The sequence below is a fragment of the Eschrichtius robustus genome, chromosome 13, assembly GCF_028021215.1.
Source record: "Eschrichtius robustus isolate mEscRob2 chromosome 13, mEscRob2.pri, whole genome shotgun sequence".
Taxonomy (NCBI): domain Eukaryota; kingdom Metazoa; phylum Chordata; class Mammalia; order Artiodactyla; family Eschrichtiidae; genus Eschrichtius; species Eschrichtius robustus.
Window position 1 is genome coordinate 98,285,187 of NC_090836.1, and position 17,669 is coordinate 98,302,855.

Genomic DNA, 17,669 nt, shown 5'->3' on the forward strand with positions numbered 1-17,669 from the left:
TCTTTTAAATGTATTATCTTCCTTTATTTGATTTGAGTAATTCCAAATAAACCTATTCCTTGCATGTGCCTCATCTATGGAAAGTGGGGGAATTTGTGAGATGCTTAGAATCAGAGGTTATATATGCAAAAGTATTATTGCCATATTTCATTGATTCTGAAACGCAAGTTCTTTTCATGTTTGACATACCTGAAATCTGCACGTACCTTGCAGTTGATGGTCCCCTTCAACTATTGATGCCTTACATTTGATGTCATCGTGGATTTTTTGCCTGCACAGATTTGGTCCTAGCTATTCCTCATGTCATCGTTTCAATTGAATTTTATGCATATTTGGTATTACACAAGTTGTTTAATTGACTTTTAATATATCTTTATGAAGATTACACTGTAATTTGGCACTGAAACACAGATGGGAATAACGAGGCATAAGCTTGGTGTTAATGAGGTTAATATTTATCCTTGGAGAGCAAGTACAATTCCATAATTTCCTAGAAAGAACAACCAAGTGCATTGTACCTGAGCTATTCAAAGTAAGGTCCAGGAACCAGCAGCTTGTTAGAAATGGAGAATTGTAGGTCCCAACCCACACCTACTAAATAAGAATCTGCATTTTAACAAGATTCCCATTAAAGTTTGAGAAGCATTGCTTTGCGCAACCTCGTGTAGAAAGGTAAGTCATATGTAGCAGGAGCGGTGTTAATTTTGTTGCCGACGCGCAAAAGAATAGCCTATTGCGTATTACACGATGCAACTGAAGGCGAGAGAAATTTCTGCATCCTTCTAAATTAATGAAAAATATATTTACCTTAATTTTTCTAGGTTTAATGTTACTGTTTTCCTCCCATGAGCCACTCAGTGTTAGAATGATTTTGATGCCTCTGTGCTGTTTGGCCTTGTCTACTAATTTAATATCATGTGCAAATTACATTAGCATCCCATTAAATTCCCTCAGTCAGATCCAGCAAATGAAAAAATGTTAAGAACAAATCCAACACAGATCTTTGGAGTATCCTGCTATGTAATTCCTCTGCTGGAATGGATTTATTCCAACATGCTCTCTTTCTGTGTGCGTTTTTAATTAAAAACACTCTAAATGGATACTTCTGGCACTTTGCTTAACTCTTTTCATTGCACTCCTTTTGTTAATTTTCCTCACTCCAGATACGTGTGTGGTATCATTAATCCTTAATTGGTCATGAATGTTAATGCTTTTGTGTCTAGTTATTTTCTTACTGTTTTATAAATTGCCGAGATTACCGTTTGTCTTTTAAGGAAATAAACGTCTATACAAGTCACATATATTAGATGTGCTTTGGAAAGCTTATATGTATCTGTGTTGGACGGAGTTCTTAGTGTCAGACAATAGAATTAATTCACTCTCACTGGTGCCAGGGGTTTATTAAATGGTGATGCTGTCTCACAGATCCTTGGGAATCACACCACGGAACTGGCGGCCCCACGGGAGCTTTTTCCTCTTCCTGTACATTCAGGAAACCGCTGTTAGAGGTTTTGGCTCCAGGACCCATCATGTCTGCTCCCTGAGAAGAGGGGTGCCCTGTGCCCTGTCAGTTCCCTAGTAAAGTCACGCACGAGCGCAACTTATTGGCAGGACATAAGTCACATTTCAATCTCTAGTTGTAAGGGAGTCTGGGAAATAGGCCAGAAGGGGCTTGGAGTTGATGTTGGCTGAATTGATGCACTTATCCACCGCAAAGTCAAATAATAGCTTTTATTACTAGTACAGCACTAAAATTCTCAGTAGAAGGATGATATTATGAATTGCGTGGTAGAGGAACATTTTAAATATCCTGTGGTATCATATTTATCACATATCTAACGTACTGAAGACACAAGAAACCTTGACTGATAAAACTATAACAATTTGAATACATTAGAGTGAGTGTAGATTCTAGAACATTTGGGGGAATGCATTTCTGTGAATGTCAGGACTAAAATGTTTTCTAAAATTCTTTTTGACTTTATGTGACTTTCATAAAGAGCTGTTAAAAGAGTTTTTTAAAGTAGAAGTCCTTAAAAAATTTTAAACACATAACTAAAAGATGAGTCAATGTTTGAGGCTCTTTTTTTTAAATTAAAATCTTTATTGAGATAATTGTAGATTCACATGCAGTTGTAAGAAATAATACGTTGAGATTCCAGGTACCTTTTACCCAGATTCTGCCAATGGTTTCTTCTTGCAGAACTGTGGTACAGTATTACAGCCAAGATGCTGACAGATATAACTCACCGATCTTATTTAGATTTCCGCAGTTTTACTTGTGCTTATTTGCGTATGTGTGTGTTTAGTTCTATAGTTTTGTCACATGTAGGTTCATGTATCCACCACCACTAACAAGATACAGAAGATGCATCACCACAAGGACCACTAGTGTCACCCTTTTTTATAATCGCCCTGCCTCACCCCACCTCAACCCCTGGCAACCCCTGACGACTACTTCCTTCACTGACAACATTCATGACCACAACAACATTCATTTCAGAATGTAGTGTAAATAAAATCGTACAGTATGTAACCTTTGGGATTGGCTTTTGTCACTTACCATAATTCCCTGGAGATTCATCCAAGTTGTTGATGTACTGATAGCTTGTTCTTTTACAGTATTGGTTTGCTTCTGGCATGTTTCACATGTTGGGTGGATCTGTTGTATCCGTTCGGGTCTGTCTGCCTCGATTGTGTAGAGTTGGTTAGGAACTGGGACCAAAGGTGCCGCCACACTTACTGACCAGAGAGCATCAGGTGTTGATGGTGTTGTGGCCAGTTATCCCCACATTAAAGAAAAGAAAGATGCTCTTTATATCTGGACACATTTTCCTGTTAAGATGAACCCTGTCTGCTTAGCTGAATTGAGGTTCTTAGTATCTTTACACTCCAGTCAGCATATTGGTGATTACTGCTTTCAAGTATGAAGTTGTCAGCCCTGCCTCTACTTGATGTTTGAGGCATGATGGGTTTGGGTTTGAGCAATTCAGGAATCATTGGTCATGATTCTAGTTTGTGGGAAGAAGTTGATCTCTTACATGGATTATCACAAGCTATGAATTCACATATCCAGGGTTCTGGTACTTTCAAAACACCAATGGCACTGTAAGCTGTCTTCAGAGTACCCCAGAGTGCTGGTAAAGCAGAGCAAGAGCAGAGGTTCCTCCCTTGAAGATGTTGTCTGAGCTGTGAGGCGAGATGCAGCTGTTTAAAAACTTAAACTGAGGGACTTCCCTGGTGGTCCAGTGGTTAAGATTCCACGCTGCCAATGCAAGGGGCCCGGGTTTGATCCCTGGTGGGGGAACTAAGATCCCACATGCCTCAACTAAGCCCGCGTGCCGCAACTAGAGAATCCTGCACCCCGCAACGAAGACCCAGCTCAGCCAAAATAAATAAATAAAAATTTTTAAAAATTATCACACATACACAAAAATTTAAACTGAGAGCTCCAGGAGGATAAGCAGCACTGCATCTAGTTTGCTGCTGAATCTCGGCCTCTAGCACAGTGCTTGGCGTGAAGTAGGCACTGAAATAAGGAAGGAAGGACGGACGGACGTAGGACAGAAGCTTTTAAGAAATGGAATGCCTAGTTCTTTTGATGTGAGCGAGGACTGTTACAAAGTAAGTACAGAAAACTCTGAAGGGTGTGTGTGGGGTTTTGCTGTGGGGGGTTGGGGAAGGGAGGGAGAGGAATATTCCTCCCCCCAAAAAATAAAGCCCCAAATACACACCACGCACTGTCCCATCTCAGGACCCTTGTGTTTACTGTTCTCTCAGCCTGGTTGGTCACTCTTCTCCCAGATAATTTTCTTCATTTTGGTCTCTCACTGCCTGAGAGAGGCCTTCTGTGAGCATCTTGTGTAAAGTAGCTCACCATCTTCCCTGTCCCTTCCCTCTTGGTCACTCTCTAGCCCCTTTCCCAGCTTTATTCTCTTCATGGCATTTGTAATGATTTCCTGGCGTTGTGTATGTGTGTGTCTGTCTCCATCTAGACTGTCAGCCCCTGAGGCCACTGTTACATGCCCACTGCCTAGATCAGGGCCTGGCACATAATAGTAACTCAGCGTATGTTTGTTAAGTGATTTAATTAGGTGCTTTGAGGCTTTTGTTTTGAACACGTGTCCCACGGAAGGGATAGGAAAGTGTCGCTTGCTCCATAATCATGCGTTTTGGTAACACTTAGTAGAGGGCCTAGTGTGTCCTGGTATTTGTGCTCAGTGCATATGATAAGAGGAAGGGCAACTCCCCTGCGTCCAGAGACTTCATTGGTAGCAAACGTAGACCTACTTGGCTTGCTGTTCCGCAGTGTGATGGGTGCTCTGAGGGAGGCATGCCAGCCCCTGGGAGGACAGAAGCAGGAGCTCTGGAAGTGTTGACCCGGAGGGGAGAAATGGGCCTTTTCATTGAAGGTGAGAATTAGAGGTATCGGAAGTGTTGGTTTATGTGTGTGCACCCCAGTCCCGGGTTGATTCCTTACTCAGTTATCAGGGGACGTGTCCCGGTTGGTTTGAAAAGTGCAGTCACTCTCACGAGAGCCCTGCTCCCTCTCTGACCTCATCTGCCGCTGTCTCCCTCACTCCCTCTGCTCCAGCCTCCTTGCCAAACACCCCCGTGTCATTCCTTCACACTTACTGTTCCCTCTGCCTGGAGTGCTCTCTCCCAGATAGCCGCATCTCCCTCGCCTCGTGGGTCTCCATTCCTAGGCCACCTTATCAGAGAGGCCTTTTCTAACCCTTCTCCTGCAGCTCACCCTGCCCTGTCCTCCTCGAGGCACTTGTTGCCACCTGAAATGTATATTAGATACATGTACTTTGTTGTATATTGGTTGTTGCCTATCTACCCCACTGGAACGTAAGCCCGCCCGAGAGCTGGGGTTTGGTTTTGTTTCTGCTGTATCTCCAGTGCTTAGGAAAGTGCCTGGCTCATAGATGTTTGTTAAAAAATGGGTCAGTTCCTGCGCTTCCTGGTAGAAGGGAAGTGAGACACAGAGGAGCCCCCAACCCAGCTCTTCCTCCCAGAGCCCTGGTCAAAGCAGCCATGCTATAGAAAAGTCATTTTACGTGCTCTGGTGCTGCCAGTGACTGATAGCATCTGTCGTGGAACCCCTCGAGGACCAGACAAGAGGCATGGCAGAGGTGGTGAGGTGTACAGAGGAGGGCGAGTTTCTTATGAATTGGAGTTGTCAGGGAAGGCTTTATTGAAGCAGATGGATATTGAGCTAGGGCTTGACAACGGGGTAAGATGTCATTGGGCAACAAAAAGGAGGAAGGTTTTTGTGTCAGGTCTGCACAATGGATGAGGGAAGTGTAGAATTTGGAACTGTACTGTGAATGGCCCTGGATGTCAGCTCTAGGGGATTGTCATCTGGATATTACAGCTCTGGACATCCCCAGCATGGCCTCGGACCCTTGGAGGCTTTGGATGTGAGAAGCAGCAGGTTATTAGGAATGTCAACGTCGTTATTCTTCAGTGTTCTGAACTTGCATGCAAAACAGGAGTCTTGCTCTGCCTCAGCTCAGGTGAATATTGGATAATCTCCCCTTTTATTCAGATACTGCCTTTCTCAAAAAAAACTCACTTGTACATACTTCTTGCAACTAATGGTTATTTGTTAAAAAAAGAAGAAGAAGAAAGAAGGAAACTTGATTTTCTTCACTTTGGACCTTTTTAAGAGTAGTTTTGGCTTTTTATCATTGTAGATTTATTCTCGATTACAGTGTTTACACTTGCATCTGGCTGTGTGTTTAGAGATGGGGGAAAGTATCAATGATTTCTCCTGCTTCTAGATCTAGAAGCATTTGAGGGTTAAGTGAGACCCACCTAGTCCCTGCCATTTGTATTTGATTGTTGTATGGGAGATTTGATTTTTGAAGTATAAATAGATATGTTTTAAAGTGTAGGCTTAGCACAGGAATTTAGAGTAGTTGTTCTCAACTCCAACTACATGTTAGAACCACTTCTAACTGGGGGCTGGGGGCTTTGGGAAAAAAACCCACTGATTCCTATGTAATTGATCTGGAGTACTGCCTGGGTAATGGTTTTGCTGATGTTTGTTTTTTGGTGTTTTGTTTTGGGAAACAATCTTGAACTTACTGAAAAGTTACAACTATGATTTTGGGGGAAAAAAAGCACAACACTTTTTTCCCTTAATAATTTAAAAATAAATTGCTGACCCAATGTCCCATCACGTGCGTCCTTTCCCCAATAATTAGAATACTAGTGTATTTCTAAAAAACACGAACATTCTCCTATATAGGCACAATAAAACCATCAAAAAAATTAACACTGATACATTACTACCATTTAATCTTTAGCCCCTTCTCAAGGTTTAACACTAGCCCCAGTAATGGCCTTTATAGCAAAACGATCACACTTTGCAGTTGGTGGTTGTATCTCTTTAGTCTCCTTCCATTTGGAACACCTCCCCAATCTTCCCTTAGTGTTTATTACCTTGAAACTTTTGAAGATCGCAAACCAGTAGTTTTCTAAAATGTCGCTCAGTTTGGGGCTGTTTGATGTTTCCTCGTGATGATATTCAGGTTACACGTATCACAGGAGTGATGCTGTGTTCTCAGAGCATCCAGTCAGGTGACTCACAATCTCAGTTTGTCCCATTATTGACGATATTCACATAGATTATTGATTAAGGTAGTGTCTGCCAGGCTTCTCCTCTGTATGATTATTATTTTCTCTTTTATAATCAGTACGTATTTTTATGGTGTGATGCTTTAAAACTCTATTACATTCCTTGTAGTTTTCAATGTATTCATTTACTTATTTCTATCTGTATAGACCGATGTTTTCCTGTTTTATGCAATGGCCTATAATCTGTTACTATCATTACTTATTTTTATTGTCATATTGTCCCAGATTTAGCTTGTAGGAGCCCCTTCAAGCCTTTGTGATCATTTGATGTGCCCCATCATTTGTAGATTTCCTTGCTTCTTGGCAAATAGGCATTCCAGGCTCATTTTGTACTTTCCATGTTCAAGCCCCCAAATTAGCTCTTTTTCCGAAGACCTCTGGTTCTCTTAGTAAAGAATGGTATTTAGAAGACATAATCTGGGTTCGAGATGTGTTCATACCTACAGTATTTGGACGTTGCTTGTTCCCAAGCCCTCTCAGTGATAGAGCTAGACAATAAGCGTGTGTGTTTGCATACATGAAGGAAATATACACATATAGGCACACAAAGTTACATCTACTTTTTTTGTTATGTCTGTTTCTATGTGTTAAGAATCATGAGTTCGTGCCAATAACTAATTCTGATCCAACGCTACAGGGTTCATTTGAGATTTCTCCTTTTCCGTTTTGGTAACTCCTTTTTTCAGTAGTGAGAAACCTGATTGTCATCATCGTTAATATATTTACTTATTGGTCAATCACCCATATGTAATGGATCTCCCATCACCACCACCATAGTTGCCTTCCCTGCATGGATGCCCTCTTCACCCCTGTTAGGCTCTGATGCAGCATAGAGATGTTTTAAAGCTCCCCAAATGGTACTAATGTGCAGCCAAGATAGAGCACAACCGAATTAGAAGAAACGTGAACCCCACACTTTCTGACTCATTATTAAGCAAATGGTAGGTTTTTAAGTCAGGTTTGGTTTGGGAAAATAAATTCTTCCTAAGGAAGTGAAATTTAAAGAGAAGACTCAATTCTACCAACACACAGAGTAAAAAGATCAGGGTGAAAGCACAGCCTGTCTCCTGGAAAGCTTTGAAAAATATTTGTTTTGGAAATAAATCTGCTTGTAGTGAACATAAATTTCAATCCCTTTCCCTGAATTACCTGTTTATAGGAAAAAATATTTGAAAAGGTTAGTTGTTTTTTAAAAAGGTGTTTCATTAAAGACTTACTGCTTTATTTTCTGTTTCTAATGTTTGTTTATCACTTGACATTTTGAAATAGTAATATATAAAAGGGATCACACAATTCTAAAAAAAAAAGAAAAGACTGCTTTTTATTTTTTACATTGCATTTAAAAAATAAACTTTTAGTTTTGCAACTTAACGCTCTTTAGAGCATTGACTATTTAAACAGGAGATTTTCAGGCTGTGGTTGCTCTTCTTCTGTAGTAAGTTTTAGTTTAAAATATGGAAATCAAGTTACAGTAACTGGGTCATGAGGAACCCCATCTTCTTCCATTTGCAGCCAGAGGAAGCGAGAGGCCCTAGGAGCCAAATATAACAGGATCTGTGGCCAGCCTACCTTAGATGGTCAACATCTATCTTGCCAATTTTCGTAAGTCCATTTTCTTAAAGCAGTCCACGGCTGCAAGTGGATTTTCACCAAGAACTTCACACTTAGGCTGACGACACACAATCTGACTCCAAAGAAATCCAGCCTTAAACCTAAGGAAATTACAATAAAATCTCTTCCTTGATTTTATTTTTGAAGTGTTCATGGAAGTTGCCTTGGAGTATGAATCGTGCACTTTAGGCTTTTGTATATTAACGGCCAGAGGTACAGAAGGAGAAAGGGCAGTATTTGTGAATGTAGAAAAGAGCCACTGAAAACTTGATATGTAGGTAAAACACTTATTTTTTGTTTGTTTATTAGTTCTTGTTTTCTATAAATAAAGCGTTACTTATCTATTCATGAGAGTGTGCCTCAGTGTGGAACTGTGCCTCAGTTCCTTTTAGGTAGGTTGAGTGAGTTTCACTCCCCAAACTTGAGTCCTTCAAGGACCATCTTTGTGATCTTTGTCATGTCTGCAAACATGCAACATTTTTCTTTAATTTCTCTGACATTTAACTTAGCCTTTATCTAGGTGATATCTGTGAAACCGTGGACTCGGTGTGTCGGATCACCTAAAATCACAAGTACTGCAGGCAGCATCTGCTCAGAGGTTGGGAACTGGGAGCTGGATCCCTAACTCTCCTTCCAGCTCTGAAATTCAATAAGCATGGTGTCTGGAGTTTCCTGCCTTGTGGTTACACCACAAGGTTATACCAGTGGTTGTTTATGCGTTTTTCCCAGTCAATACATAGAAGTTGACAGCTTTCTATATATATTAGAATATTAAACTATATGTAAGAATATAATATAGAATAGAATAAATATTACATTTTACAGTTATTTTTTCAAATGTGAGGTATAAGTTACATTATCTTAGTTTCTTAGGATTCAGCGTATTTCTTCAACTAGATTTTTTTTTATGTATTATTTTTATTTTAATTGAGGAGAGCAAAACCTGATGATCTTAATTGTCAAATCACCCAATAGGGAATACATGGATTTGTAGGACCTTCAATACTGCCTTAAAAACACAAGTAGAAAACATGTAAAACATACAGTGTTAATAATGCAGAAGAAAAATACGGAATTTAGAACATAGGGTTTTATGTTCACCGCTCTGAAGATGTCATGGGAAAACACCTAAATTATGATAAATACCTGTGTACCATAACTGAAGTCATATTCTGCATTATTTGTGAGGAATATTGTCAGAAGCCAACTGGATATTGTCATATATTCAAATCAAGTTCTTTGCTGAGTGGAAATACATTAATCTCGTGTGTGTGTGTGTGTGTGTGTGTGTGTGTGTGTGTTTAGGAAGATATTATAAAGGCTCTCTTTAATGGGTTACTTTAAAACCAAACTTAATGTCTTGTTTTGCAAAAGGGGTGACAAACCAAAATAAAGGGGGATAACTAAATGTAGTGAGTTTTATGTATCCTCCTAGCTTAAGTAGAATACTGTGCTCTGCTCAGTCAGAGATGAAATGTTTGTTGCCTTGCCTACCATCTATAAGCATTTAATTTGCTACACAAATAGACTGTGGATAGAGATGTTTAACCTTGTGGTGTGACATTACTTTAACAGAGAGAAGGAGCAAGAAAGGGAAGAACAGTTAATGGAAGACAAGAAAAGGAAGAAAGAGGATAAAAAGAAGAAAGAAGCCACTCAGAAGGTGGGTTTTACCAATTAAAGTCTGTCTTTACATAGCCAAGCATCTAGAATAAGTAACTGCCTTGGTTTGGATACCTGACATCTTAATAATGCTACTTGAGGCATTAATTTACTTAAGAGTTTTAAGATTTGAAAGTGGGAGAAAGTTAAAGACCTGCATTTGTTACCATAAAGTAGATGTTAAATTCATGCTATAGCTGACTTTATTGAAAACAACAGTAAACAATACTGAGAAAAGCAAGAGAGTTACCGACACTTAAATGCTTGTACTGTTTCCTTCTTTGTGTCATGATTAATCTCCATTTTCTTAAGCTTATAGAATAACTTTTCAAAGCTTTCCATTTGCCCTGATGTTGTCCTTCTGGTCCACCTACAGCATTGTCATTTATATGAGTCTACCTTTTGATAATTCCGTAAAGAAACATCCCTCAGAGAGGATCTGGTGGGCTTGCTTCATGCTATGGGGGAGATAGTATTGCATGGCTTTGAGGCATTTGCTGGGGGAAAAAGAGATGCTAAAAGAAAAAAAGACAGAGCTTCCCTGGTGGCGCCGTGGTTGAGAATCAGCCTGCCAATGTCGGGGACACGGGTTCAAGCCCTGGTCCAGGAAGATCCCACATGCTGCAGAATGACTAAGCCCGTGCGCCACAACTACTGAGCCTGTGCTCTAGAGCCTGCGAGCCACAACTACTGAGCCCGCGTGCCTAGAGCCCGTGCTCCGCAACAAGAGAAGGCACCGCAATGAGAAGCCCGCGCACCACAATGAAGAGTAGCCCCTGCTCTCCGCAACTAGAGAAAGCCCGCGCGCAGCAACAAAGAACCAACACAGCCAAAAATAAATAAATAAGTAAATTTATAAAAAAGAAAAAAAGACATAGGACTGACAGCTGTCAACTGTCAAGTCTTAGTTGAAGTGTTTGCCTGACAGGGTTGTGGGGAACAGAGTGGGTAGACCTCCCTGCCCTGCCCCCTCTGCTGAAGAGCGTGCCCCTCTGCCCTGGCCACTGTCTGAGCTAACTTCGCCCACCTCATTGCGGACTCTGGCTCAGCACGGTTGCATTTCTGCCTTTGCAAAGTGCCTGGCAGAATCACTTTGCCTCTAGTTCTTGTTATCACTACCTGAAGCACTTGGGAAGCAGGGCCTCAGTATGAGGCAGGTTTGAGGGTCCCTGCTGTGGAGCCAGGTTACTGACGCTAAGTTTATGGAGGGGAAACAGTTACCAGCTTCAGAGGGAACTCTAGATTTAGAAACAGACTCTAGGCATTCGAACTCAAGGGACACTGCAAGTTACCCCAGCACTATTGGATAGAGTGTTTCCCATAATTCTGTTCTTTGAATTATTGAAATCATTTGGGAGTGCTGGAACAAAAAAAACAGTGGAAATATTTTCTGAATCGGATTGCATATGACACTGCCACATTAAACATGTGAAATGTAATTTATCTTTTCTTCAAGACTCAATTAAAAAGGAATATTTATTATTGTTTGGTGCTGTAATAGACTACTGTGCTCTTTAAGGTTTTGTCTGCTTTTAATTGTGTTTCTGGTTCTATTAATAGTGGCGTGCTCACCGTCACATCTTCATGCTGTCAGGGTACCTGCTTCTAATCTGAGCTTGTTGGAACTGCCTAAAATGACAGTAAAGAGTCTGAATAAAAATGTCAGATGACGACCCAGAGGCTTTTTTTTTATACTTGGTGGATACAGCCACATTCCACGTTACCAAGGTTGTGATGTGCGGGTCCACCAGCTCTAGGGTATCAGGGGCATTGCCCCTGTACCCACATGCACTGACCTTCCTACAGGAGTGATGGGACAGTGAACCTCAGTGAAGGCTTTCTTTCTTTTCCTTCCTTCCTTCCTTTCTCCCTCCCTCCCTCCCTCCCTCCCTCCCTCCCTCCCTTCCTTCCTTCTTTCCTTCCATTTATGGCTGCCTTGGGTCTTTGTTGCTGCGCGTGAGCTTTCTCTGGTTGCAGCAAGTGGAGGCTGCTCTTTGTTGCGGTGCGTGGGCTCCTCATTGCGGTGGCTTCTCTTGTTGTGGAGCACGGGCTCTAGGCGTGCGGGCTTCAGTAGTTGTGGTACGCGGGCTCAGTAGTTGTGGCACGTGGGCTCAGTAGTTGTAGCTCATGGGCTCTAGAGCACAGGCTCAGTAGTTGTGGTGCACGGGCTTGCTCTGTGGCATGCGGTATCTTCCTGGACCAGGGCTCAAACCCGTGTCCCCTGCATTGGCAGGCAGATTCTCAACCACTGCACCACCAGGGAAGCCCCAAGGCTTTCTTTCTTTAGGGCATTCACATTTCATCTACTAAATTGGTACAAAAATTGGATTTTGCTGTCTGTGGGAATACGTGGTTATAAGCTGGCCACTGGGGAACTTGAACAAAGGCTGGTTAGCCTTTGTTCAAGAAGATGCCGAATAGAGTGATTGTTTTAGGTAATGTACAGTTCATCCTCATTCTTCACATAGATAACAATGTTTTTTAACCTGAAATGTCAATACTAGAAGTGATTAATAAAATGTGCATCTGTAAACCTTCGTTGTGGATCCTACTAATAAGAAAAATGATTTAAAATAAAAGATGGTGTGGATTTATTCGAGAGTGAATTGGGATTTTTTTTTTTTTTTTAATTAATTTATTTATTTATTTATTTATTTTTGGCTGTGTTGGGTCTTCGTTTCTGTGCGAGGGCTTTCTCTAGTTACGGCGAGCGGGGGCCACTCTTCATCGCGGTGCGCGGGCCTCTCAGTATCGCGGCCTCTCTTGTTGCGGAGCAGAGGCTCCAGACGTGCAGGCTCAGTAGTTGTGGCTCACGGGCCTAGTTGCTCCGCGGCATGTGGGATCTTCCCAGACCAGGGCTCGAACCCGTGTCCCCTGCATTGGCAGGCAGATTCTCAACCACTGCGCCACCATGGAAGCCCCTGGGATTATTTATGCGGAGAATTGCGTATATACAGCTGGACAGTCTCCCCCATCTACTTGCATCTGCATTAAGAACTGGTTTAAAAGTTACGGCAAAGAGGAAAATCACCATAAATGAAATTTCAGATGGTTAACTATGAACAATAAAAATTCACTCATTTTTGTTCAGAAATGTTCTAGATTGGCTGACACAGGATCTAGGCTTAACACATGTCCTTTGATATTGTTTTATCATACTGAACCATTGTGTAATTTCAGAATTAGATTCTGATTTAGCACTTTTAAGGAGCGAGCACAAAGCTCACCATGTGACTGTCTTAGTGGTTTCTGACCTCACAGTAGAGACAGCACCTCAACGAGGAGGCATAAAATGTGCTATAATGCAAAGAATGGTAGAGAATGTGCCAGAGGTTCTATAATGGGGTCATTCGTTCAGTCAGTCAGCAAACATTTGTGGTGCCTCTTCTTCGTGCTTCCACGTCTTTCTCTCAGCCTACCCCATTGCTTTACAATCATCTCTTTCTGTCTACCCCGTTAGACTGGCTCTTAAGTTTCTCGAGATTTTATTCATATTTGTATTTGCAGTGACTAGGACAGTGCCCAGTGCAAAAGTGTTACTCAAAAAAATGTTTGTTTAATAAGTGAATGGGGATAGCGGAGTCAAGGTGGCATACTAGGAGGATGCAGAATTCACATCTCCTCACAACTAGGGCACCTACCAGGCACCGGTGGGGGACCACGGACACCTAAGGGGATGGGAGGAACACCCAGCAACGGGCTTGCGGGACCTTGGTTCCCAGGCCGGAGGTCCGACCCGAGCTCCTGTGGTGGGAGCTCCGAGTCCAAACCACTGGACTAACAGAGAACCTCAGACCCCAGGAAATATCAATCGGAGTGAGGCCTCCCAGAGGTCCTCATCTCAGCACCAAGACCCAGCACTATCCCACTGCCTGCAAACTCCAGTGCTGGACGTCTCAGGCCAAACAACCAGTAAGACAGGAATACAGCACCACCCATCAAAAAAAAAAAAAAAAAAAAAAATGAAATGACAAAAAAATATGTTACAGACGAAGGAGAAAGGTAAAAACCTGCAAGACCAAATGTAGACGAAATAGGCAACCTACCTGAAAAAGAATTCAGAGTAATGATAGTAAAGATGATCCAAAATCTCAGAAACAGAATGGAGAAAATACAAGAAACATTTAACAAGGATCGAGAAGAACTAAAGAGCAAACGAACAGTGATGAACAACACAATTACTGAAATTAAAAATACTCTAGAAGGAATCAATAACAGAATAACTGAGGCAGAAGAACAGATAAGTGAGCTGTAAAATAAAATGGTGGAAATAACTGCCAGGGAGCAGATTAAAGAAAAAAGAATGAAAAGAATTGAGGACAGTCTCAGAGACCTCTGGGACAACATTAAATGCACCAACATTCAAATTATAGGGGTCCCAGAAGAAGAAGAGAAAAAGAAAGGGTCTGAGAAAATATTTGAAGAGATTATAGTCAAAAACTTCCCTAACATGGGAAAGGAAATAGTCAATCAAGTCCAGGAAGCACAGAGAGTACCATACAGGATAAACCCAAAAGAAAACACGCCGAGACACATATTAATCAAACTATCAAAAACTAAATACAAAGAAAAAATTTTAAAGCAGCAAAGAAAAAGCAACAAATAACATATAAGGGAATCTCCATAAGGTTAACAGCTGATTTTTCAGCAGAAACCCTGCAAGCCAGAGGGGAGTGGCAGGACATACTTAAAGTGAGGGAAGGGAAAAACCTACAACCAAGATTACTCTACCCAGCAAGGATCTCATTCAGATTCAATGGAGAAATTAAAACCTTTACAGATAAGCAAAAGTTAAGAGAATTCAGCACCACCAAACCAGCTTTACAACAAACGCTAAAGAAACTTCTCTAGGCAGGAAACACAGGAGAAGGAGAAGACCTACAATAACAAACCCAAAACAATTAAGAAAATGGTAATAGGAACATACATATCGATAATTACCTTAAATGTAAATAGATTAGATGCTCCAACCAAAAGACATAGACTGGCTGAATGGATACAAAAACAAGACCCGTATATATGCTGTCTACAAGAGACCCACGGCAGACCTAGGGACACATACAGACTAGAAGTGAGGGGATGGAAAAAGATATTCCATGCAAATGGAAATCAAAAGAAAGCTGGAGTAGCAATTCTCATATCAGACAAAATAGACTTTAAAATAAAGACTGTTACAAGAGACAAAGAAGGACACTACATAATGATCCAGGGATCAATCCAAGAAGAAGATATAACAATTGTAAATATTTATGTTCCCAACATAGGAGCACCTCAATACATAAGGCAAATGCTAACAGCCATAAAAGGGGAAATTGACAGTAACACAATCATAGTAGGGGACTTTTAACACCCCACTTTCACCAATGGACAGATCATCCAAAATGAAAACAAATAAGGAAACACAAGCTTTAAATGATACATTAAAAAAGATGGACTTAATTGGTATTTATAGGACATTCCATCCAAAAACAACAGAATACACTTTCTTCTCAAGTGCTCATGGAACATTCTCCAGGATAGATCATATCTTGGGTCACAAATCAAGCCTTGGTAAATTTAAGAAAATTGAAATCGTATCAAGTATCTTTTCCGACCACAACACTATGAGACTAGATATCAATTACAGGAAAAAAATCTGTAAAAAAATACAAACGCGTGAAGGCTAAACAGTACACTACTAAATAACCAAGAGATCACTGAAGAAATCAAAGAGGAAATCAAAAAATACCTAGAAACACATGACAATGAAAACACGACAACCCAAAACCTATAGGATGCAGCAAAAACAGTTCTAAAAGGGAAGTTTATAGCAATACAATCCTACCTCAAGAAACAAACATCTCAAATAAACAACCTAACCTTACACCTAAAGCAACTAGAGAAAGAAGAACAAAAAAACTCCAAAGTTAGCAGGAGGAAAGAAATCATAACGATCAGACCAGAAATAAGTGAAAAAGAAATGAAGGAAACAACAGCAAAGATCAATAAAACTAATAGCTGGTTCTTTGAGAGGATAAAGTTGATAAACCATTAGCCAGACGCATCAAGAAAAAAAGGGCAAAGACTCAAATCAACAGAATTAGAAATGAAAACGGGGAAGTGACAGCTGACACTGCAGAAATGCAAAGGGTCATGAGAGATTACTACAAGCAACTATATGCCAATAAAATGGACAACCTCTAAGAAATGGATAAAGTCTTAGAAAAGCACAACCTTCTGAGACTGAACCAGGAAGAAACAAAATATAAACAGACCATTCACAAGCACTGAAATTGAAACTGTGATTAAAAATCTTCCACCAAACAAAAGCCCAGGACCAGATAGCTTCACAGGCAAGTTCTATCAAACATTTAGAGAAGACCTAACACCTATCCTTCTCAAACTCTTCCAAAATATAGCAGAGGGAGGAACACTCCCAAACTCAATTCTATGAGACCACCATCACCCTGGTACCAAAACCAGACAAAGATGTCAGAAAAAAAAGAGAACTACAGACCAATATCTCTGATGAACATAGATGCAAAAATCCTCAACAAAATACTAGCAAACAGAATCCAACAACACATTAAAAAGATCATACACCATGACCAAGTGGGGTTTATCCTAAGAGTGCAAGGATTCTTCAATATACGCAAACTAATCAGTGTGATAAACCATATTAACAAATTGAAGGACAAAAACCATATGATCATCTCAATAGATGCAGAAAAGGCTTTTGACAAAATTCAACACCCATTTATGATAAAAACTCTCCAGAAAGTAGGCATAGAGGGAACCTACATCAACAGAATAAAGGCCATATATGACAAACCCACAGCCAACATCATTCTCAATGGTGAAAAACTGAAACCATTTCCTCTAAGATCAGGAACAGGACAAGGTTGCCCACTCTCACCACTGTTATTCAACATACTTTTGGAAGTTTTGGCCACAGCAATCAGAGAAGAAAAAGAAATAAAAGGAATCCAAATCGGAAAAAAAGAAGTAGAACTGTCACTGTTTGCAGATGACATGATACTATACGTAGAGAATCCTAAACATGATACCAGAAAACTACTAGAGCTAATCAATGAATTTGGTAGAGTAGCAGGATACAAAATTAATGCACAGAAATCTCTTGCATTCCTATACACTAATGATGAAAAATCTGAAAGAGAAATTAAGGAAATACTCCCATTTACCATTGCAACAAAAAGAATAAAATACCTAGGAATAAACCTACCTAAGGAAACAACAGACCTGTATGCAGAAAACTATAAGACACTGATGAAAGAAATTAAAGATGATACAAACAGATGGAGAGATATACTATGTTCTTGGATTGGAAGAATCAACATTGTGAAAATGACTATACTATCCAAAGCAATGTACAAATTCAGTGCAATCCCTATCAAACTACCAGTGGCATTTTTCACAGAACTAGAACAAAAAATTTCACAATTTGTATGGAAACACAAAAGACTGCGAATAGCCAAAACAATCTTGAGAAAGAAAAACGGAGCTGGAGGAATCAGGCTCCCTGACTTCAGACTATACTACACAGCTACAGTAATCAAGAAAGTATGGTACTGGCACAGAAACAGAAATATAGATCAATGGAACAGGATAGAAAGCCCAGAGATAAACCCACACGCCTATGGTCACCTTATCTTTGACAAAGGAGGCAAGAATATACAATGGGGAAAAGACAGCCTCTTCAATAAGTGGTGTTGGGAAAACTGGACAGCTACATGTAAAAGAATGAAATT

The 17,669-nt window shown here is 40.5% G+C and overlaps 1 protein-coding gene across 4 annotated transcripts in view; it reads left to right on the top strand.

Annotated features, from left to right (window-relative positions):
• Window positions 1–17,669, top strand: part of TNRC6B (trinucleotide repeat containing adaptor 6B) — a 246,682-nt gene that overhangs the window by 164,413 nt on the left and 64,600 nt on the right. For all 4 annotated transcript variants that reach the window (XM_068560730.1, XM_068560733.1, XM_068560732.1 and 1 more), the window contains one exon: window positions 9,835–9,922. In XM_068560730.1, the coding sequence (XP_068416831.1) occupies window positions 9,835–9,922 (88 nt within the window). The remainder of the gene's footprint in view (window positions 1–9,834; window positions 9,923–17,669) is intronic.